The following is a 25,470-nucleotide window of genomic DNA, read 5'->3' as shown; positions in this document are numbered from 1 at the left end:
TTCTATTTTATTATAACCCTTTTATATACGAGTTCGTGAAAGCTTTTATTTTTATAATCAATAATTAGATATAGGAAGATGTGGTATGAGTGCCAATGAGACAACTCTCCATCCAAGTAACAATTTATAAAAGTAAACCAGTCAAGGTACGGCCTTCAACACGGAGCATTGGCTCACACCGAACAGCAAGCTATTCAAACGGGAAAACCAACGGTCTAATCTATATAAAAATCTATATAAAAACGAGAAACGAGAAACACGTATGAACTACATAAACAGACGACAACTACTGTACATTAGATTCCTGACTTAGGACAGGTGCAAACATTTGCAGCGGGATTAAACAATAACGTATTTTGTTTCATACACAAGCCTCGTAACCAATGCAACTTTAACATGTCTCATTCGTCTACCGCCCTCGGGGGTTTCTTTTTCTGATACATCCCTGTAATATTCATTAGACTCCGTTGATGAATACAAATTGAAATTCATTTTCAGTTTAAGGATCAATGCGAATACAAATACTTCTGCAAATCCAATGAAGAGCCCGTTATCGAGCATATAATATACTACAATATTAAAGTATCAATTGAGAAGAATTTTCAAGATACTAAGTAAATTACATCTAATTCAAGAATAAATAAATAGATATTCTCCATATCAGAACATATGTAGAAAACTAAAGATAATTTTAATCTTTTGTACACTCAATATATACATGTTACATGTATTTCTAGTGACTGGAATAAAAGTCTCTTCACGTTTCAAAACAAGTACTTATAAATATTGAAACTCAGTTATTCTGTTTCAGAAGACATTATATTTTAAACCAAACATGAACAATATGGCAATGCATAGATTTAACTCTTTTCCACTGGTTCTGGTGAGTTTTGATGAGGTTTATTGTCTCTTATGGTTTAACATAGTAACAATTTATCGTCAATCCCAGTCAACAAAAGCTGACATTTCTTGCAAATGCGAAAAGGATAACCACAGTCTCTGATATGTTATAGGGACAACATGTCAATTGTTTTAATAAGAGGTAACAAAACCGAAAATCCTGGCGCCTCTTAAAACACGTAAATATTCTATCCCTGGGTACACAATTCCAGGAAAATGCATCTATTAAACTTATGTGACATTTTTTGATATCTCAAAGTCAGGAAACCGGATTTTAAATATAATAGATCAAGGTAAAAATAACTACTATGCTGCGATTTTATAATTATATTAGGAATTATTTAGGAGCTAAATATTTGAAAATTCCAGAGACGTATTTGAATACAAAATCATATTGACCCTTGTAATAACAAGATTACCATAAACTTGACGTGAATAAACATATATTAGATGATCTTTATATATTATACGAGAACACTTCAAAAAATATATATTACTTGTAATAGGATGTCGCTAACATTTTATTGATATTTAAAATTTTCTGTTTTATCCTGTTATAAATTACGGATAACTTCTTGTTTAAATAAAAACCTTTTTAAACCCACAGTAAATTATTCCGACAGTTAATTTTGTTTTTGGAGATTAAATGTATACATTGTGTCAAACTCATCCTATTCTGATATAATATTTAGGTAAGTAATGTTTTACTTATTATCATCATCCGCCATTGCTCAAAAAGCCTTAGTTAAGCTTTAGATTTCGCAGTTCTTTTGTCTATCACTCTTGATTAAAGATAACTTGACTCAATTTTTATATGAAGGGTGAAAATATATAGTATGAGATTTTAGATGGAAAAAGTTTCATTAAATATCTGAGGAAATTTTCATATTTTTTAAGCTAAACATTAAAAGTGAAAAGCTTTTATGGCGAAACAAAGATGAAGTTAGGGAATAAAAATGATCGGATTTCAATTATTTGTATATGTGTGTGACTGTGTGTGTCTCTTAGTTGCTGTTCTAAGGAAGTGCATGCACACCTCCTTTGATCCGTACGAATGGTTTTCTTGAATAAATCCTTCCTTGGACGCAAAGTAACATGTTTTTTTTTTACACATGCTTTTGGGTTAAGTAAATCTTCAATATATCTTCATAAACTCTATAAACGTGATTCTAAATTATGTTTAATGCGAATGTGTTTTCCTTTATTGTATTTGCAGATAAAATAAACTCATCAATAAAAGTAAGGCACCAACTCCATTATTTAATTTCTTTGAAGTTTTTTTTTTTATTGCATATAACTTTTTTCTGAAGTCATTTATTTTAATTCTATAAAAAGAACTTCAAGATGTTTTTAATTTTCAGTTATCAACACCAAAACAACACATTTTTAATCCCAAACGAAAAAGTGCCGAATTTATGAAAACTGAAGTCGAGTGAAAATTGTTTAGGTTCTTTTTTTCAAATGACATATTTGAAATTGACAAATCTCAGACTTTTCATTTTTGACCTTTTTGGATGAAATAAAATTGAGAATGGAAACGGGGAATGCGTTAAAGAGACAACAACCCGACCAAAGATAGAAAATAGGCCACCAATGGGTCTTCGACACAGCGAGAAAATCCCGAACCCTAAGGCGGGCTTCAGCAGGCCCCTAAACAATAATGTATGCTATGCGAAAATGGACGTCACACGTAACTCCGAAACATATAAATGAACAAAAATTAAAAAAACATACAAGACTTACAAAGGTCAGAGGTTCCTGACTTGGGATAGGCGCAAAAATGCCGCGGGGTTAAACAAGTTTTGTGAAATCTCAACCCTACCCCTATACCTCTAGCCAATGTAGAATAAACAAACACACAGCAATACGCACAGTGAAATTCAGTTTATAAGAAATCCGAGTCCGATGTTAGAATAGGTAACATAAGAAACTAAGCAAAATTACAATAGTCAACATAAATTAAAAAATACCTTTATTTGCCACTTCAAGTTGAGAGGAATGTTCGTCCCGACGCATTCAAATATATCTAAGGAATATCCCACCGACAAAACAGCAATATTTTGTCATTTTCTGAACGTTTTTCTGATATATCTGTATTTCTAAATATCTAGTATGAATGGTCTATTGCAGATATAAAATGAATCAAGAATCGATTCAATCTCATTAAAATATAAACCCTGTGTGCCTTGTGGCTAACAATGAAGGTTCAGACCTCACATTTGAAGTAACTAAAGTGCATTTCACCCATTTCGGATATCATATATACTGACTATGCGGTATGGGTTGTACTAGTACTCATTGTCGAAGGTCGTATAGTTGTTTATGTCTGTGTCATTCGGTTTCTTGTGGAGAGTTTTCTCATTGACAATCATACCACATCTTCTTATTTTTATATTATTTTTTTATTATTTTCTTTGCTGAAGTTGCGATATTATGTTTTTTTTTCCTTTTCGTTTTCGTTCAAGTAGCATTTTACACTATAAACATGATAAATTCCAATTTTTTACAAGCAATGTTTTCTGAATATTTCAGATAAAAAGATGTGAATAAAAAATGGAAAGAAGTCGAGAAAGTATATTAGACGGATTTCAGTTCCAAAACAGTGAAACTTACTGGGAAATACGGAGACTTCTTGAACGAAGACCCCCAAGTAGATTTTCTGACGGATTATCACGGGAAGCTCGTATGGTCATTGATCAGTTAAAGGAAGAGTCTAAATCATGCAATACACCACAAACATCTGATGACCATAGTCACATTTACACAGACAGACGATATTCTAACTTGAAGCCAGCTAAGACTAAGGTAAAATCCGAGGAACCTCGAAAGAAAAAAAGTGTGACGTATACCGATTCATTGGAGAAATCCGCATTACGTCTAGACCGTGACATAACAGACCCTAATTTCAATGAAATGAAACAACGTAAACGCTCCCTAGGTGGCGGACCTGTGCAATCAGCTATGGAAACTATTGAAATCGTAAATGCTTCGGAACCTACGGAAATTACCGAAGATGATTTTGCTATCGAGGAGACGGCGAAGCATAATTCCGTGGAGAAATGTATAGTGTGGATGGAAGTGAACGATAATCAAGACGATTCAGAATCGAATGTTGGTGCTGTTGCTGAATGATTATGGCTTTCTTTTACATCATGTTTAAAAACACCATTGAAAGTTGTTTATGAGATTTCATTACAAGTTGAGAATCTGAAGTTTTCGCCACCTGTTTCCATGGTGAAATTAAATGAGTTTCGATTAGTAATAATTTAAAATATTATATGAGATTCGATGAAATTATTTTACGGATATCTATCCATCAAAGACACATCTGAAACCACATTAATCCAACTATTAGAACGAATAGCAAATTGTGGTATGATCCACATCTATAGATCTCAAGCATACTAACTTTCTGCCATTGGTATCTTTCAACGCGATGTATTTTATTCATTTGTATATGTAATTTATTTTTGTAGTTTGATAAAAACATATACAATTAAAAACCTTCCAACTGAACGTGATTCAATATATTAATAGTATCCTGTAAAATGTAAATATTGAATATAATAGATTTTATTCGATCCTGCAGTTTTAGACATACTTACATTAATCAATTATTTAAAGATTCAATTTACAATGTTTTTTATGTAATTGTACATATTTTAATTAGAAAATAAGTATTTTTTTAATTTGCTTCTTTTGATATTAAGCACGAAATTTCACTGTGCATATAGGTTTAAATGATATTTTTTTATTTCATGAGAAACACTTTTGTATTCCAGGACTGGGAATGAGCCTGATACATGTACATGACTTTTGATTAATCTTTCACTACACTCAAACTCATCATCTACCGACAAATTGAAATAGCGTGAGGCAACACTTATGGATTTATTTTTTTAACAGCATAATTTATTATAATATAATATATATATATTAATGTTATTTGTAAAAGAAGTGAGGTTTAATAAATATGTTCTTGAAGAAAGTACTGCTGAAATAATGTAGTACAGTAGTTTTTGTAAGATTATATAGCTCTATTCGCTGGATATGACTTGACTTGCAGCGAAAAAACAACAAGTGGTACGTAATAGATAGCTCAAGCAAATGGCTCTTGTGTTTGGAGAGATCGATTACGGGGAGGGACTGAATTATTCGCAAGATTTCCGCGACAAAAATTATTTTAATTCTGTTTTACAAATGCATGATTGATGAAATGCCGATTTATAACCTATTACTGATCATGATTTAAAGGTACCGTTGTCTTCTTTGAACAAAAACAAAAGGTTTGAATTTGAATCATCATATCATCATCGATTAAAATACATGTACATTGTATACGGCGTTGGCAATGGGGCCATCGGAGTCTACATTGCCCATAACATAATTCAAATATTTGATTAGTTTTTTTTCTTCTGGCAAATGTTTTGTTATAAACGTTGTCAACCATAAAAATGTTGATTGTCGGTTCTGACTCTTTTTATTATTACACAATGCAAGTCAAACGTCTCGTTAAAGTGTCTGTCTTTTTAAATGTTCTGGAGTGAAAGAGGAGGGAGACATTCCGAAAGGCAGTTAAAACCAAAATGCGACTAAAAACGGACAACACTCTGGCTACATAAAAACGAAAAGACATCAAACAGCACACAAAACACTACAATGAATTAACAACAAGAACACCACCACGAATCACGTGTTAAATCATGTGCTCTTGAAGGGTACGCGGTCTCTGTACCGTATTGATTGTTTAGCGCTTCGGACGTATGAAAAATAACGTGTAGTTATGTCTATTATCTGCAAGGTACTGTATGACGCAAAATATCAAAGCCACATTGAATAAAACTTGATAGAATCTAAGGTGAAATACATGTACAATGATATTTGAAATTTCTTTGACCTCGATGCCATGACCCGACTTTAAAAGCTCAGTTGCACACATGTAGGTATATGTAGTTATGTGCTAACAGTTCTCTTAGTGCATTTATGGTTAAAAATTATTGTGAAAAAAAAATGAACTTATATAATCGAACGTGCAATTCAGAAGCAATGAAGCATATCTATGTAATAAAAAACTATACACAAAGTATGTTGTACATAGAAATCACTGAAATTAAAGCAGATATTTATTCAAAGAGCAACAACTCTGGTAGGAATTTTCTATTCTAATCTGTGATTTTAAACGTGTAGCAGCGTAGCCAGATTTTTGCTGAGGTCAGCAGGGTCTGGATGGGGGGGTCCTTCATTTCTGTATTCTTCAATATTTTTGATCGTTTTTCTTTATTCTTTATACTTTTTGCCCATTATTCTCTATTCTTTAAAGTTTAGCACCTCAATATTCTCTATTCTATATTTTTTTTGTGTCTATTTTTCTCTATTCTTTAATTTTTTTGCCCATTATTCTCTATTCTGCAAACCCCCATACACACCCTCAGTCATTATAGTGATGCAATATGTTTATTTAAGATTCAGAGTTATATGTATCTGCACATACACTTTGACGCCTGCAAAAATTGTGGAAACCTCAACGAATATATAATATGTTTGTTCGGACAACCCTTTTTTCTCTGTGTAAAGACTGAGACACGTGTATTTAGAATCGCGACATCCATAGATCAATGGATCAAAATAATTGACTAGCGTTTGAGTGTTGCTTAGTTGGTGAACCCGTACGTACGTTTAGTGGCAAATATTTCATACTTATCTTGAACAGAACAAATGGAAAATAATTTATTACGTTGGAACTGAAAAGAGGTTAAACTAAAGACCACCGCAAAAAAGTATATACTGTTGTTTCTTCAAAAGTAGGAAACACATTTTGCCGTACAACAATTCGCATATGAGCTATCAAAAGAAGTAACTAGCTATAGCTTCGATCAAGTGCACTTTCATTTCTCCAACATTCTGCGTTGCAATTAACTCAGATCATGAAATTAAATCACTGCACACATGAACATAATGAAAGCACGCACATGAAAAAATGAAAGCTCGCACATGAAAAAAAAATTAAAATCAATGGAACAACACTTTTACATGTATTGCTTCACATTTCAAAATGAAAATGCGGCCATTTTGATTTTCAATCCTGTATGGACATTGTGTAGCTTTGTAGTGAGTGATCTTAGTGTTTTATCGAATATTCATTGATCATCTAGAAATGTTAAGTAGGACATGAAGAATGCAATAGAAATAAACCAGAGACGAGAATGGATAATCCCAAACACGAATTTCAATTTGAAGATATAAATTACTCATATTACAAATCCAGTACTGGACTGTTGTCCATAAAAAATACTTTTTGTTATATCATCCGTTTGCCAATTCTATTTTGTAGATCTTGATAGCCTTCAAAAAAATTATAGGAAGAAATGTTCATTCCAGAGACATTTTGTTATATTTGTCGCTGAACATTAAGCTAAAAACAGCCAATCTTACATATTACACATTTCAAAAAAGAATGAATAAATAAACCACGGAAACGCGAGAAAACCGTATAAAAAATAGACGACTTTCGAATTTCTGTACTTTTGCCGTAAATTTCCTAACTCACAATGCTTAATATGCTGTTACTTCACAGTAAGAACCGGTTGTTAGATGACGTTGATTTCGCCGATTGATCTCGTTTCAGCCGTTGTTACTCATACATTAAAAAAAAATCGAAATTCGTGTATTGAACACATACATGTATTTACAGTGGCTATATTAGAATGAAATGTAATTGCATCCTAAATATTGTTTCTAAACCAAAAACAAAATATTGCACGTCACCATTTTAGTATTTGGGCACGTAGAACAATGTTCTAAGACAATGAAATTTTAAAAAAAACCAACTATAATGTAATCTAAACCATCAAATATTAAATGTAAAGTATGGGAAATGTATCAAAGAGGTTGAAGAGACCAAGGGGACATTCAAAATTGATAAGTCGAAGCCAAAGAAACTGGCAACGCCATTGAAATAAAGAGAGACGGCGGTGAAAAGACAAGCAATTCTACAAAACTACATTAAAAAAACTAAAGCCTGAGCAACATGAAACCAACCAAAAACAGGGGTATCTCAGGTGCTCCGAGAGGGTAATCAGATCTTGCTAAACTAACAGCATCCGTCATGTTGCTTATAGTAAGTACAAATTCGGTGATAAGTTTCATTCGCTGATGTCAAAATCGAGGGAGAGATGATGGGATTGTGGTTTCGACAATTGTAACAAATTCATGGCCATCTGTGCAATATAATCAATTAAGAACAATATATACGTATGATGAAGACATAATCTTTCAATCAGTTTAATTGAGGTCTGGAGCTGGTATGTCAGTAACTGCTAGTAGTCCTTTGTTAATTTATGTATCATTGTCATTTTGCTTAGATTCTTTTGTTACCTATTCTGACATCGGACTCGGACTTCTTTTAAACTGAGTTTTACTGTGCGTATTGCGATGTGTCTCTTTATTCTACATTGGCTAGAGGTTTAGGGGGAGGGTTGAGATCTCACAAAACATGATTAACCCCGCCGCATTTTTGCGCCTGTCCCAAGTCAGGAGCCTCTGGCCTTTGTTAGTCTTGTATTTTTTTTAAATTTTAGTTCCTTTGTATGTTTTGGAGTTTAGTGTGACGTCCATTTTCACTGAACCAGTACACAATTTTATTTAGGGGCCAGCTGAGGACCACCTACGGGTGCGAGATTTTCTCGCTGCGTTGAAGACCCATATTGGTCTTCGGCTGTTATATGCTGTTTGGTCGGGTTGTTGTCTCTTTGACATATTTCCCATTTCCATTCTCAATTTTATCATTTCTATATTTCAAATTATGAATTAGTTAATCTATTACCGTTATAAAATTAACAGGGCTATTGTAGTGTATAAAATACAAATTATATATAAATACTAGTTATATTGTCATATTTCAGAATAAGGACCAAATACTGTGTGACTGCGTTAGTCATCCGTCAACATCACCAGTCGCAAATCGAGATTTTTTTTTTTTATTAAAATGAATGTCTTTCAGAAAAATGTTCCAACCCCTGGATCTCCCTAACCCGTGTCTTGATCCACAACTGTCTAGTCGCTATACCAAAGCATGCCTTGATGATTTCACTTAAGAGATTATTAGTATATCCAGGGATTGGTATATTCTATACATGTATCTACATGTATAAGTATATCAAAAAAAGTATGATATATAGACTCTCGCGATCGGATAATATTAGATGAAAGTGTAGAGACATATTTGAAGATAAAACTAAAAGTAAAATATGACTTTCGAGAAACAAACGAAAACCCAACACAATATAAATAAAATAAGTTAGGAAATACGGTTTTCAAATGTTCCCCTCTAGGAGGCCTCGATAAATAGAACATTTCATGTATGAATAAAACATAAATAATTTGAGTTATCTCGCTTTGTGCAAATGTTCTGTTTTTTACAATCTCGTCTGACGAAATATTATCTGACGAAACATTGTTAATATCTTTCAAATACCATGATTAATAATGAAGAACACGTAGACTTGAACTAGTATAAAAGATAACTAACTATAGTATCAGTAATAGAAAGCAGAAATCATATCACAAGTTGTATACCGATTCAAATTTTAAAAATTTATACAAAAATGACTGAAATGTTACCAAAAGATGAAAACAATAAAATAATGGAAGAAAATTCGGAAATAAAGAAAGAAAATTCAGATCAAAATGTATGTAAAGAGAAGTGGAAAATGTTTGAAAAAAAAAAAAAAAAAAAAAGATGGCGGCGTGTTGTGGTCGTCCTCCGGACAGTGGTCAAAATTCCAATTCAAATGACGATTCAATAAGTCCAACATTTACAGAATTAGTGTCAGTAAGACTCAATAGCAATTTGGAAGGTAAAACAAACGGAACATTACAAAATGCTGATGCAATCGATGTATTGAACTCATCTCAATGTGACCAATGGTTTGAGTCCCAAAATGTAAACAATGACAATAGCCTGTCCAATTCGCAAGATAGTATTCCATTCAGTCAAGACTCATACATTCCATCGCAGCAAACTATTATGTACTTAGATAAGGTCTTAGATGGCCTTCCCAGAGAAAAATATATTGACATGATTGTGCATACTTTAAAAGGCAACGAATCATTAGTAACTTGGTACAGAAATATTCTGCTATCCCGGGCGGGCGAGATAGAAGGGTGCCCAAAAAGGAAACTTTGCAATAGAAAAACCACAAATAAATCTAGTAGCATACAAAAATACGCCAAGGATTGTTATATTCTGCAAATGTTTACAGAAGGCGACGCCTCTGAGATTGACTCGGTTTTCAGTAGGTCGGTTAATCCAACAAGTGACAATTTGCATAATGATACCATTTGTGAACAAAACCCCGTTAACCAGATTGATATTAACAGTACATTGCAATTGCTAATCGAAAGAGTCAATGGGTTAGAAAATATAATAAAAAGTAAAGACGGGATTGAAAAGAAATTAAAAGCAAAAATTGAAGAACTTGAATATGTTATTGAAGACAACAAACGTCAATTTGAGTTATTAAAGGCTGAAATTACCCCAAAAATAGTGAGATTTGAATCGGAAATCAAGACCATGAGTTGGTTAGCATCCGACGTGAGCGAGTTCAATTTTATGGCACATAGTAGTAAAATGAAAGAAATCCAATCGGAAATCAAACAAAATCGTATCGCAATTACGTCTTTACAAAAAACATTCAGGAAAAATCAACCCGTATTGAACCCCAAAATACTAGTAAATAAACTACCCTCGACAATAGGTACGAGTGAACACATGTCTACACCTATGTGTCCCGTTAATACGAATAAATCAACTGTGTCGAATGTGTCAATCGATTCATTGATTACAACCGAAATAGACCGTATGATGTATCAGATCGACCCGCAACAATCCGATCCTATAATACCTGGTGCATACGACTCTGTAGATTTTCTAGAACATTGCGGAAAACGCCCAACAGAAATCATTGAAACGGATAATAATGTTGATTTAATTACGCCAACTTGCGGAAAGGAAGTTGCAATAGCAACGAAACCGAACATAAAATGCGATTCATATAGAGACAAACTTCTGGGAGGCATAAACGAAAAAGCTGACAGCGTAGTTACTAATTTAGCCAAAGCATTAGAACCATCCTTTCAAATTCCCGTACGTATCAATGGGAGTCATAATGATCCCAAACCAGCAAATGAGAACTTTACCGGTGTAAGCCGAAAACGAACGTCCAGATTTTACATTACAAACATAGATCCTTCCTCGAGTAAGGAGGGCCTATTGAGCTATGCGAAACAACGTGGTGTTAATATTACGCACGTCATACTGTTCAAACCACGCAAAGGACGAATTTCTGGTAGGATAAACGTTACGATGGAATCCAAAGCATTACTCCAAAACAATGACTTTTGGCCTAACAACATTATCTGTCGACCTTGGTATAATAATCGTGCATGGAACGATCGGCTTAACAATGAGCATTCAACTGAGACACATCACTATCAAGATGGCTCTTAGTTACATTCATGTACATTTTGGATATTTAATAACTATAATCATGCTTTCTCTAGTGACTTGGAATGTACGTGGTATCATGTCATCATCAGTCTGCTTGTCAGAACTCTTTAGGTATACGAATTGTGACATTGCCGTATTATCGGAGCATAAGTTATTTAACCACTCTCTACAATTTCTTAACACATTAGATAATAATTACCATAGTTTAGGTATAGCGGATACAAGTGTTAACATTGAAACCAGTAAATGTGGAAAAGGTGGCGTTGCAATTATGTACAAGAAAACATTGAAGTTCAACATAAAACCAATTAACTGTCCTGTCTCCGAAAGATTACTAGGAATTGAAATACAGTGTAACGAAAACTACTCTATATTTGTTTTCTCGGTCTACTTACCCGCAGACAGTAATATACAGAATTACAAATATGAAATGAACATTGTTGAAGATTATGTCAACAACTATTCAAAATTTGGTCCCGTAATTGTAGCCGGTGATTTCAACACTAGTTGCAGAGTAACCGACCTTGATCGAACTAATGTGAATAAATCAATCGTATTTTCAGATTTCATATTAAGGAATAACATTATTCCGGTTAATGCAAGCACGCTTTGTGATGCTTCATCATTTACGTACATTCCAACTCGAACTTTACTGGATTATTTCTTGGTCAGCGAGGAATTAGTTGGTGACGTTATTTCCTGTGAAAATATTCCCGAAGGAACATTAAGTCTTACTTCGGACCACCTACCTGTTTTCCTGAAACTGAGTATACCGTATGTTTGCAATTCAACAAATGGTTGCAATACTGTTTGGCCGTCGTGGCGCAAAGCATCGGAAAGCAGTCTTGATGCATACAACGAACTTACCAATAAAATAGCAGTTGAGCTTTTGGACTTGCCGTTATGTAATTTGTCCGATTTAGATACACTTGCTAACAAACTTACCGATAAATTGAAAGACTGTGCAAATATAACAATACCGTCGGGTAATTTTAATCCCAAAACTAAGCCGTATTGGTCAGATGAAGTAAAACAAGCACATACAGCTGAACGTTTGGCTCGCAGGAAATGGATTAACCAAGGCAGACCTCGAGGGGTGAACTTTCCTTCTTACGTCGAATACAAATCTGCGAAAAACGAATTCCGGAATCGTCAACGTTTTGCATATAATGCCTACATGGACAATACTTACCGTGAAATCGACGAAGCAGCTGAGTGTGATGTTAGACTCTTTTGGCGCTTAATATCTCGTCAGAAAAACCGTAAAACCAACCAAATTTCGGAAATACTACATCACAACCGACAATGTAAATCTCAAGAAGATATTTCAAATGCTTTTGCTGACTTTTATGCAGACGTTTATACACCAACCGAAAACGCTAAATTTGACAGTGATTTCAAGGCCCATGTGACTGAATTCGTAGATCGCACACTCGAGTCATGTGCAACAAATAATGGCCTCCTCCCAGGAGGTGAAATAACCTTGTACGAAATCGAAACAGTGATTAGAAACCTCAAGCTACGAAAGGCACCAGGATATGATAAGCTGCAAAACGAACATGTGAGGTACAGCGGAAGTAAACTACATACAGTCATTCTCCGTATTTGTAATGCAGTGATTAGATTCGGTCGTATTCCCTTGTGTTGGAAGCATGGCATATTGATTCCATTGTATAAAGGTAATGGAAAGTGTAAACAAGCGCCCGAAAACTATCGTCCTATATCGCTCTTGCCAATACTGTATAAGCTGTTTGAAACTGTATTAAAGAAGCGACTATTAACCTCCTTGAAACATGATCTGTTCCCCAATATACAACAACAAGGTTTTCTAAATGGACTTAGCTGTATCACTGCCTCCTTCAACTTCCAAGAAACTATATATTACCTTTTAGAATTAGGATGCAAATTGTACGTTGCGTTTTTGGACAGTTCCCGTGCGTTTGATACGGTGTGGCATAGCGGCCTAATTTACAAACTGTACCAACTTGGAATAAATAGTAAAGCTTTACAAGTGATTTCTGATTGCTATAGTGATATAACAAGTGCCGTTTACGTCAATGAACACGTATCAGTACCCTTCAAAGTCCGACAAGGCGTCAGACAAGGCGGTGTACTATCGACCATCCTTTACTTGGTGTACATTAATGACCTATTAAATGAATTAGAATTAGTTGGAACCGCAAATATTTCAAATATTCGTACAAGCAATCCATCATTTGCTGACGATGTAGTTTGTATTGGTACTTCACCACAAAGACTCCAAATTATGTTGAATTGTGCGTACGATTATTCACTTAAATGGAGATTTGAGTTTAATCCTCTGAAATCTGTTATCTTATGCTACAGAACTGAACTAGACCATGTATTCAATCTAGGTGATAAAAGTGTTAACGTTTCAACTGAGACCAAGCACCTTGGAATATTAAGGACGGTTGACTTATCACCGAGCACAGATATTCAGCATTCATGTAGGAAGGGTCGCAATGGTTATTTTGCTATAGTCGGTACTGGATCTTGTTTGTTAAATCCGTTAACTGTGTGTGGCCTCTACAATAAAATCGTTATACCTGCGGTGCTATACGGATGTGAGCTTTGGAACGGGATAAAACCAAAAGACATAAGGTGTCTTGAAACTTTCCAGCATTTCATTGTTAAACATATTCAAGGCTTCCCTAAACGAACACGGTCAGATATGTGTGAATCTATGACCAACCTTGAGAGACTACCTATACTAGTAGAAAAACGGAAATTGATGTTTCTGTATAAACTTTGCGAAATGAAGGCCGAATCACTTACCAAACAAATTTTCATTTATAGACTTTATCAGTTTTTTGGAGATACCGGTAGAAAACAATATGGATTCATCCCAGATGTAATTAACATTTTATCAAAATATTCACTTTTGAATTTTTTGAATAGCTATATGTTTACGGGCTGTTTCCCAACCAAAGTTCAGTGGAAAAACATTGTCAATAGTGCGATTAACCTGAATGAGATACTTCAAAAGGAAGAGCGAATGCGTAGTGACAACGATTTTATAAGATTTCTAAGATTGTCTGAGAACAATGGCTATGATTTCCTGTGGCGATATGCAAAAATTACTGGCAGACTTCTAACCGCGAAACATGTAGCTAAACTTTGGTCTACTCCCCCGACTAGCGGAAACTGCAACTTGTGTGGACACTTTGTTCAAGATACACTTTACCATCAAATTAGTATGTGCACAGAACTTCTCTCACAAAGACACTTGCTATATAAAAGATTATCAGAAATGACTAGTGACAATTTCTTATACACACTGCTTTCGAAATCAGACGAGAACGTGTCTTGCTTTCTGCTTGGCAATCAGGAAGCTCTCTTGGACTTTTTAGCACCAGAGCATTGTTTGGAAGTCCTTAACGAAGGATTTTCCTTTCTAAAATACTGTAGACTGTAAATACTTTTCCATCCTAAATATTAAGTGACATTCTATTATATAATTTCAAAACTTTATAATTGTACATGATTTGTATATGCATGTTGTCAATCTCCTATAGGAGGAAATAAAGTATGATGATAGTGTGACGTCCATTTTCACTGAACCAGTACACAATTTTATTTAGGGGCCAGCTGAGGACCACCTACGGGTGCGAGATTTTCTCGCTGCGTTGAAGACCCATATTGGTCTTCGGCTGTTATATGCTGTTTGGTCGGGTTGTTGTCTCTTTGACATATTTCCCATTTCCATTCTCAATTTTATCATTTCTATATTTCAAATTATGAATTAGTTAATCTATTACCGTTATAAAATTAACAGGGCTATTGTAGTGTATAAAATACAAATTATATATAAATACTAGTTATATTGTCATATTTCAGAATAAGGACCAAATACTGTGTGACTGCGTTAGTCATCCGTCAACATCACCAGTCGCAAATCGAGATTTTTTTTTTTTATTAAAATGAATGTCTTTCAGAAAAATGTCCCAACCCCTGGATCTCCCTAACCCGTGTCTTGATCCACAACTGTCTAGTCGCTATACCAAAGCATGCCTTGATGATTTCACTTAAGAGATTATTAGTATATCCAGGGATTGGTATATTCTATACATGTATCTACATGTATAAGTATATCAAAAAAAGTATGATATATAGACTCTCGCGATCGGATAATATTAGATGAAAGTGTAGAGACATATTTGAAGATAAAACTAAAAGTAAAATATGACTTTCGAGAAACAAACGAAAACCCAACACAATATAAATAAAATAAGTTAGGAAATACGGTTTTCAAATGTTCCCCTCTAGGAGGCCTCGATAAATAGAACATTTCATGTATGAATAAAACATAAATAATTTGAGTTATCTCGCTTTGTGCAAATGTTCTGTTTTTTACAATCTCGTCTGACGAAATATTATCTGACGAAACATTGTTAATATCTTTCAAATACCATGATTAATAATGAAGAACACGTAGACTTGAACTAGTATAAAAGATAACTAACTATAGTATCAGTAATAGAAAGCAGAAATCATATCACAAGTTGTATACCGATTCAAATTTTAAAAATTTATACAAAAATGACTGAAATGTTACCAAAAGATGAAAACAATAAAATAATGGAAGAAAATTCGGAAATAAAGAAAGAAAATTCAGATCAAAATGTATGTAAAGAGAAGTGGAAAATGTTTCATATGGAAGACTGGATGCAACATTTTGTAGGATATTGGAACTGGCCTCCTTCGAAATGGGGCCCCGGGCAAAATAAAGACCTTATCAAAGAAGGGAAGTCGCCATTAGAGATTTGGGATAGTTACACTGACGAAGTACTGAAAAATCACAAAAATTTGAAAGAATATCATGAAACTGTTTTGAATGAATATGAGAATTCTAAAGAAAAAGGACAAACATTAAATTTCTGGGAGAAATATTGGAAGGATACTTACAACACGAAATTACCAAACCCAGAAGAAATGGAGGAACGTTGGAAAACTTGGAAAAATAATGGATATTCAAAGGATAAATTCTGGGAAGAAGAAAGGAAGAAATTTAAGAGAGAAAACGGTTGGAGTTTCTGGAAGAGGAGGAGAGTGGAATGTCAGGAGATTCGGGAAAGTGCGGAAAGAAGGACACCGTTCGGAGGAAACAAGTGCAGGTTTCGTCGGTGTTCCGGTAGATTTACGAGCAAACAAGAAGGTTTGAGTCCAGACGAAACACCGTTTTTCAAAATGTTTGATTTTGATTAATGTAAATAATACTTTTCCTTTTAAGTTAACTATGTCTTTTTGAATTACAGAGAAAGTGTACATGTGTATTACGTGTTTATTTAAAACGAACAAATGTATGATGTAGAAATTGCATATCACATGATAGCAGGTTGATTGTGTAAATATCATTACGTGTACAAGACATGATAAAATACTGAACTTTCTGGGGGAATTGTAACAAAAGATAATAATTATTCCATTCGTTTGATCAAGAAGAAAGTTGCATTTTCATATCCAAATTCATTAATTACATATTAATAAATATACCATAATAGTTACACAAGTTTTTTTTTTTTATAGTTTCACCTTATTACTAGGATTAATCAAATTAAATACTGGTCGCACCACCACCCCCGCCCCTTTTTTTGAAAATCAAAGATCTATGTTGACTTTGGTAAAGAGATACATGCATCCGAAATTCTTGCATCTGGTTTTGAATACAATTCTCAAGGCGTTGTTCGAATGTACAAATACACAGCCAGGTATTATATCAGAATGTATAAGCTTTGAAATTGTTTAACATTTGGTTACTCCTAGCTAGGCTATTGATAGATTTCAAGACTTGTGGTAGTGGTGTTGGTGGTGGTAGCTTGGGGAGGGGTAGGTAGTCTTAATTTTTAACAATTCACTCTTATTATACGTCTAGACTACTCTCTGTTCTTAATTGTTTGCCCATTATTCCGTATTATTTTTACCTAAGCACCCCATTATTCTGTATTCTTTCTTTATTTTTTATTTATTTTCTTCATTGTTAAATGTTTTTGGACCAATCATTTTTAATTCCGTAAACCATATCTAGGTCCTATTTTTTTTTTTTTTTTGATATGGAGGTGATTTCCGATGAGACAACTTATTATCAGAGTTTAAATAACGAAGGCAAAAGCAATTATTGGTCACCGTACGGCCTTCGACAATGAGAAAAACCCATACCGTATAGTCTGCTATAAAAGCCCTGACGTGAAAAAATATGAAACAATTCAAACGAGAAAACTAACGACTTTTAATTGAACAATACAATTTACGAAAAACAAATATGAAAGACGTGAACCAACGACAACTACAGAATTACAGGCTCCTGCCTTGTCAGGAGCACCAAGAATGTGGAAAGGTTGAACATGTGTTTGAGCGCTTAACCCTCCCATAACCTTGGACAGTGGCGTATGGCTATATGTTGATTCGTAGTGTTTACTTGTACATCCTTGTCGTTTGCCCCAATTATTCTTAATTCTGTAAGCCTAATTTTAATCATGTGTTTGGCCATATGATGATTCATAGTTGTTTCTTGTATAGCCTTGTAGTTTCGCGCGTTTGGTGGAAAGTTGTCTCATTGGTAATTATGCCACATCTACTTATTTTTTGTGAAAAGGTAATTCTTACAAGCGAAGCGTAAATTATGCATACAATTCCAAAGTGTTTGCTTAAGTTTGAAGCTTGTCCGTACAAGTTTTAGAGCTATTGAAATACGATTTTTTAAGCCATGCATTCAAGATAATGGTGTGCATAAGATTAAAAGGTGAGCACTATTAGCGTTAAATGGTAAGTCGAAGAGAAGCTGACAATAACGGCATGCTGAAAAATACACCCTCAAAAAAATGAAACGTTAAACAACAGACGACAAAACTTAACCTATAAAACTAACACGAAGTCCTCCAAAAACCGGGGGTTATCTCATGTGCTACGAAAGGGTAAGGTGCTTCCCATATGGCACCCGTTGAGTTGCTCAAGTTCACATGCATTTGGTGATAAGTCTCATTCGGTGATGTCACTTTCGAGTCAAAGAAGAAGGGATTGTGGTTACAATTGGAACATATCCATGGTCATTTGTGACACAGAAGATGCTCAAACTCATGATGCATCTTCGCTAGCCAAGGGTTACGATCCACTTCCCGGAAGAGGATTGTAACCCTTGGCTAGCGAAGATGCTTATGCTGGCGTTCGTAAAACGTTTACCACTTGTAACCGATGGTTCAATAGCTTCCTTTTTAAGAAAAACATGATAGGAAACGCAAGCTCTTGAATATCGTGTTATTGAGTTTCCAAAAAATGGCTAATCCTGTATCTTATTGAAAAAATAAGTATGTTTTTTAATAAAGTCGAAAGCATAAAATCATGTTTGTCCTGAGAGAAAAAAACATGCCTCCTAGCTAGCCCCTCCAAAAGATGAATGGTGGTTGCTTTAGTTTGTACATGTATGCTCAGATCATCAAGTCATATCCTATAATTCACTGGTACATTTAAATTGTAAGTTAAAATCTTTTATTTAATACATTGGTGGTAATCAAATTACAGCGTATGATTTTTTTTATCTTTGCAATAATGAATACTAGTATAAGAGGTCGGTATTCCTATCTTTGAAAATAATCTAAATTGACACGACTAAATTTTACCACAGTAAGACATATTATTGGTGGAAGCTTACACAACTAAATTAAGTAAGTAAATCATTAGTTTTAACATAAAATAGTTTAAAGAGTTTGAACAGAAATCTTCCGTTAAACAATATCTGTATTTGGTCGGTCAAAGCAACAGATTCCTTTGTGATCTTCCACCATCCGTTGGTACATTTTTGTACTATCCAATAAGCTGTCTATTCCCTATTCATTTCCAAAGCTTTGTGTCTTTAACTTCACCGGGTGGTGATCTGAAATAAATAGAAATGCGTTAAGTTGACGTACTAATAAAATCATTTATACTAAGGGAGATAAGTCAAATTAACATTCGGATAAAATATCTATTAAAAAAAAATCAATATTCTATTTTTGATTTAAAGATATTAAATTTGTGTTAGTTATTTAGTACTAATACAAATGTACTATAACCAGACAATTTTAAGTACTTGTTATTAAAAATCGCTTCTTGAAATAAAAATAAATTTGTTGTTAAAATGTTAATTCTGAACTTTTAATAACAATGGCACATCTACCTACTTCGATTTCTACGCCCTTTTTATTTCCGGAGAGGTTAAAAACTGCATCTCTTGCATTTGTACAACACAAAAGGAAATAGATGCATTCAGTCTCCATCGAACTCCGAGAAGCCACACTAGAAAAGAAAGAAAAACTAATAAAAGGTCTAATCGTACCTAAACATCATGAACAACTTTGCTGTACTGTATGGGTTTTGCTCATCGTTGAAGTCGTAAAAAACTCATTGTTGAAGCCTTACAGTTAAGCATTGTTGATAACATCTATGTTATTTGATATCTGGTGGATGATTGTCTCATTGGCAATCATAACACATATCCTTATTTTATTTTTTTTTGTTTTTCGGGAAACAAAATTTCTATGTCATTATAAAAGTCGAAAAGAAAGAACACCAATGAAAGCTATATTCGTATATGAACATAATTTTTTGTAATATTTTGGAAACAAAATCTCAGTTACCGTGATTATACATAACTTTTCACGTGAGCCAATTTAAATTCTAACCATTATAAATAATAATACACATACGACTTACAGACTAGGATATGAGGGTCCATCCATTATGTGAACTACATGCTTAAATTCTTCAGTTTCTTTCCACGAAATGTACGATTTGTTTTTCTATTTTCTTTAAATACTGACGAACATACATGACTCACAATAACATGTCTTGTCAGTTGAAGTTTTAAAACTAAAATTATAGCTTTTTTTTCTTAGTTTAAATAGACAGCTGTCAGAGGCCGTATCTGAAATATAAAGGTGCTAGTTTTACGACCGTCTTTAATTCGATGTAATTCTCATGAGATTGTTCGAAATCTTATAAAGCGGAACCCTGAAACTTGTATAAATAATGAACACGATAACCTAAGCTGCATTTGGCAAAACCTTTCGGAATTTTGTTTTCTCAATGCTCCGAGTCAACATCGTACTTGATGTGGCCTTTTAACGTTTTTTGTTCGAGCGCCACTGATGAGTCTTTTGTAGAAGAAACGCGCGTCTTTTTTATGTTGAACATTTGATTCCACTTTTCATCCGTTTCGAAATGAATAAAATAACTATATATATATATACACACACAAAACAAATCAAGCAAAACCTAACAGAAAATAACTACAATGAGATGAGAAGAAAACGTTTGCTAAAATAGAGTATAAGATTAGAATGAAATAGGATTGAATATTAGGTGTTTAACGTCTAGTGGCAAATATTTCATACATTTAAAGAAATGAAATAAAGTACACCTATAACGTTGACCAAGTGTGCGTATGCTTTCAAGCTCATTTTCTATTTACGCTCGAGGCAGATATATTGTAGTATTAGAATCAAATTTATACAACAATAATTGTGGAGTTATTTCGGTCCTTCTTTTGAAGCAGTAACCTGGACGATACCAAGTTTCAATGAAATGTGCGTTGATGCATACATAATGACCTGTATAAGGTAATTATTTGCCCTGATTAAAATACAACAACAGTTTGTTAAAAACGTTTAATTTATTTTGAAATAGTACTCATGTGCTGTTGCCAATTTGGGTTTTACTGTACTGACTTAACGAAGCGTATATGAACATACTTGCTTTTAATATTCTGGAAACGTAATCTCAGTGACAGTATGAATAACATTTCGCGGGAGCAAAATTAAATTCTAACCAGTATAAGTAATAATTAATTTATTCATTTATTCAAATACACAGTTATACCCCAATAGGGTTGATTGCATATATGAATTTAACAAAAATAACACAGTGCATAAAACACCACAAAAATAATAAAAGTACAAGACATAATATACATTTTGTACATATATGTACATATCAAGTGTGTATAGTCGGTGAGTCCACTCTCCTCCGTGACCATGACTTTTTATTAAATGGAGTAACACATATAACTGACGGACATGAAAGACATACAATCAATTTATTTAAGTTATCAATATCATCTATATTTGAATAGGTATTCCTAACTTTCGGTAAACATTCAAGTCTCATGTTTTAACTTTGAGTACATTTAAATATGAAATGTTTTTCATCGTCTATTTCATTTAACATGTAACTTACAGACTAGGAGATGATGGTCCATCCATTCTGTGATATGCACCATGGGTAGTCATCAATGTATAGTGGCCTCTGCGGGTAAAAAATCGACAATGTTAACTTTGCTTAAATTCTTTAGTTTCGTTCCTTTGAGAAAACGATTTGTTTTGTTTTTTCTTTAGATACTGATGGACATACATGTCTCTCTATAACATGTCTTGTCAGATCTAGTTTTAAAACTATATTTATTTAGCTTTTCTCCGTTTTAACTAGACATCTGTCAGAGAGCGTATCTGAAATGTAAAGGTGTCCGTGTTTAAGACCATCCAAAATTTGTTGAATTTTTCACTCACTTTAAGGTTAATTTCGGTTAATAGGTCATGTCACAGATTTTTTTTTAAATTTTGCATACAGCCGCGAATATTAAACTTGAACTGAAAATCGATAACAATTTCTCTAATTTTTGTGATATTTTCAGATTTCTTGATCGGTGTGAGAAAAACATTTCTCCTCACTAGTGAAGTATCTGTTCTCGGCACATGATTGGCTGAAATTTAATTATGACGTCAAATTTTCTTGGTTTCTTCTGAATTTTCTATTGTGACGTCACGAGAAAAGGCGACCATTCCTGATGACGTCACATATAAAGAACACAACTTTCTGCAATTCTTTGAAAAGGAAGGATAAAAATCATTATGGAAACAGATTCCACTACTATAACTCGTGTTCTTCGATATTTCTCCACTCTCAACAGTTAAATTTTACTTATTTAAAAAGCTCGGCAAGCCTCGCGCTTTAAATATTAAAATTTAACTGTCTCGAGTGGAGAAATATCGTAACACACTTGTTGCAGTGGTGGAATCTATATATAATGCATTTATCTCATTTATTTTCTGAAATAATATTGAATAAATATTTTCAAAATAGATGAACATTTGTATAGAAAGCACATACAATCGACGAAAACGCTCTTAAAATTGTCTTAGAAGTATAAAACCTCAAGTTTCAAATGCATAGCTTTTTTTTAAAAATTGATATGCTTTGATAAATGAATTTCCGCTTGATTGGTATAAAATAATCGTAGGGTCACTGACCTAGTTTATTATTTGTTTGCCAATCTGTAGAATGCGCTATAGTTGCCCTTAGTACCGAAAACGTCAAAATTCAACGTTGTACAGCTTACAACGCAATGACGTTTCGCTTATTTCGTCGTTTTGTCGTATTTTTCAGCTAGAACACTGTTTGACTGATGCATACCAAAAACAAGAAGTTGGTGACCCAATTAATTTTTGACATCATTAAAAACTTCATACAGTAATATTTCAGAAAAACACCAAGGGTTTTTTTAAATTTTAACTTATTGTTCAAACTGCCAAAGTTGTATGCAAAGTTTAACCAAAATCTGTGATATAGCCAATTTACGCATATAGACCTTAAAGAGGAACGCCTTAAAGTTCTATAAATATAGTGTAAGCACGATAACTTAATGCATTTGAGATATAAAATTGAGAATGGAAACGGGATATGTGTCAAAGAGACAACAACCCGACCAAAGAGCAGAAAACAACCCAAGGCCAGCAATGGGTCTACAATACAGCGAGAAAATCCCGCACCCGGAGGCAGGCTTCAGCTGGCCCCTAAATAAAAAATGTGTACTATAGTTCAGAGAAAATGGACGTTACACTAAACTCCGAAACATATAGATGAAACAAAAAATAAAAAAAAAAAAAAACATACAAAACTAACAAAGGCCAGAGGTTCCTGACTTGGGACAAGCGCAAAAATGAGGAAGGGTTAAATATGTTTTGTGAGATCTCAACCCTCCACTATATACATGTAGCGTTTTTACAATACTTTAAAATATTTAACAGTTCAACCTTTAGAAGTAGTTAATAAGTAGCCTGGGGAATCTCATTCAAAATTTGTACGATCACGGAAAATTATTGAATTAAATTGGATTAAAAAATTACAGACAGTCTATCCTCTCGGTCTTAATGACAATATCATGGGAATTGGTAATATATCAAGAACATATTCTGTTAATATTTTGGAAATAATTTCTAAACCAGTTCGTAAAAACCGTTCTCATGGGCGTAGAATAAATCGCAATCAAAGAAAATTTCGTATTAACAATACAAATATATCGGACTAATTTCTATTTCAAAAAACCAAGCTCTGTTCTTTACCTGTTAATAAATTACATCAAATTTTGGAGGAATGCAACACAATTCCATATTGCAGTCCTAAGTATGAAATTGTGCAATTTATAATTGCATATTGCTATTCTAAATTGTTTCCCAAAATTGATCGCCCTAAAGATCACAAAAAACATTTTATTAAAATTAAATATTTCAATAAAGGTTTTGATTTTGTAAATATTGCCGGTATTTTTAATGATCAATCTGTTAAAGAACAAATTCCTGGTTATTTTGATAATACTGAACTCCCTCTTATTGTTATGAAGACAAAAAATCTACCCGGAAATATGCGTTTAATTACAGCGATGTGTGTGAAGATGTTAATATCAGTGACAATACACCTACGTCATGAAATTGCAGTAATTCCGAATACATTTATGGCCCCAGTTCCCATGTTATAACAGGAGACCTTAACATCGTTCATGACCGAGAGTTGAAATCATTCCTCAGTAAAGGACCCAAATATCGTCTCCCGTCAATTATTAATTGGAATGAGTGTCGTAACATCATCCACGACTCACTCCGTACTTACTGCTCTAAGTGGATAAAACGAGAAAAAGCTGACAAGAAATCATTAGATTCTTTTTTTAATTCGATAATGAACATAATTGATATACGTATTCAACATTTTAAAGAACATTCTACTCCTAACAACAACCATAAAAACCCTAGTTCTCGTATCAAACATAAGCTTTAAGAACTCGCCAAGGAATTTGTTTTTGTCCCGAGTGATAAGGCTGCTAACAATATCATTATTGTTTGACGTAATTTTTACATTGAGGTTCTGAAAAAGGAAATCACGAATTCACCAACATTCCAACTGACTCCATTTTCTGAAAATGACATCTGTAACAAACATAAACTTGTAGCTACCTCTTTACAAGCAGAACCAAATACAATGAAAGTTCCAACTATGCACTGGCTTCCGAAGCTGCACAAAACTCCTTACAAATATAGATTTATTTCGTCTTCAAACTATTGTTCCACTACTAAACTATCTATTCTACTTACTAGTACACTTGGTCAGAAGTCCATTACTAGACTAGTAATGGACTTCTGACTTGGTACAATCAAAAACCTGGTAATAAATTGTTCAAATAAGGCCTTTGATAGTAGTGGAGTTAATTACTTTTGGAGTGTCAAAAAGTACTTGATAAATTGCATGCTTATATTGGTGATTTCGAATCTGTTTAAAGTTTTGATTTTTCTACTCTACATACCACTTTGCCTCATAATCTTATTTAGAAAAAATTCACACACCTGATTGAATTGGCATGTAAAAAGTCAGAATGCGAACATATAATATATATATGTTCAAACTCTTTTATGTCATTTTTAGTAACAACAAACAAAAGAACAATGTCAATTGGACCTGTTTTGATACTATAACTGCCCTTGAATTTTTACTAGATAACATTTTTGTTTGCTATGGAGATTCCGTATATCGTCAAGTTATTGGAATTCCCATGGGGACTAACTGTGCACCACTTATTGCGGACCTGTTTCTGTATTGTTATGAGTTACAATTTATGACTAAAATCAGCAAAGACCCATCGAAACATCATCTGATTCAAAAATTTAATAACACTTTTAGATATTTAGATGATATATTGGCTCTCAATAATGACGACTTCAGTATGTACACTAAAGAGATTTATCCTG

General features: G+C 33.6%; 1 protein-coding gene and 1 long non-coding RNA gene across 6 annotated transcripts in view; one reads left to right on the top strand and one right to left on the bottom strand.

Moving 5' to 3' along the window:
* The window catches only part of LOC127716349 (uncharacterized), a 141,513-nt gene that overhangs the window by 7,576 nt on the left and 108,467 nt on the right, over positions 1–25,470 (top strand). For 2 of the 5 annotated variants that reach the window (XM_052222517.1, XM_052222519.1), the window contains exon 2: positions 3,433–5,366. The exons of 1 other annotated variant lie outside the window; for it this stretch is intronic. In XM_052222517.1, coding sequence (XP_052078477.1) covers positions 3,454–4,032 — 579 coding nt within the window. In that variant the 5' untranslated portion in view covers positions 3,433–3,453 and the 3' untranslated portion in view covers positions 4,033–5,366. Of the gene's footprint in view, positions 1–811; positions 884–1,512; positions 1,593–3,432; positions 5,367–25,470 lie in introns of those variants that run through there. 2 more of the 5 variants (XM_052222518.1, XM_052222520.1) reach the window with 2 other exon arrangements.
* Positions 19,599–21,697, bottom strand: LOC127716351 (uncharacterized). The gene is made up of 3 exons (XR_007988879.1): positions 21,635–21,697; positions 20,114–20,324; positions 19,599–19,696 (listed from the first exon to the last, which is right to left on the bottom strand). It is a non-coding gene; the product is annotated as an uncharacterized LOC127716351 (long non-coding RNA).

Source organism: Mytilus californianus, unplaced genomic scaffold (assembly GCF_021869535.1).
Source record: "Mytilus californianus isolate M0D057914Y unplaced genomic scaffold, xbMytCali1.0.p SCAF_9, whole genome shotgun sequence".
In the NCBI taxonomy this organism is placed as follows: Eukaryota; Metazoa; Mollusca; class Bivalvia; order Mytilida; family Mytilidae; genus Mytilus; species Mytilus californianus.
This window is presented reverse-complemented; position numbering and strand designations above follow the sequence as displayed.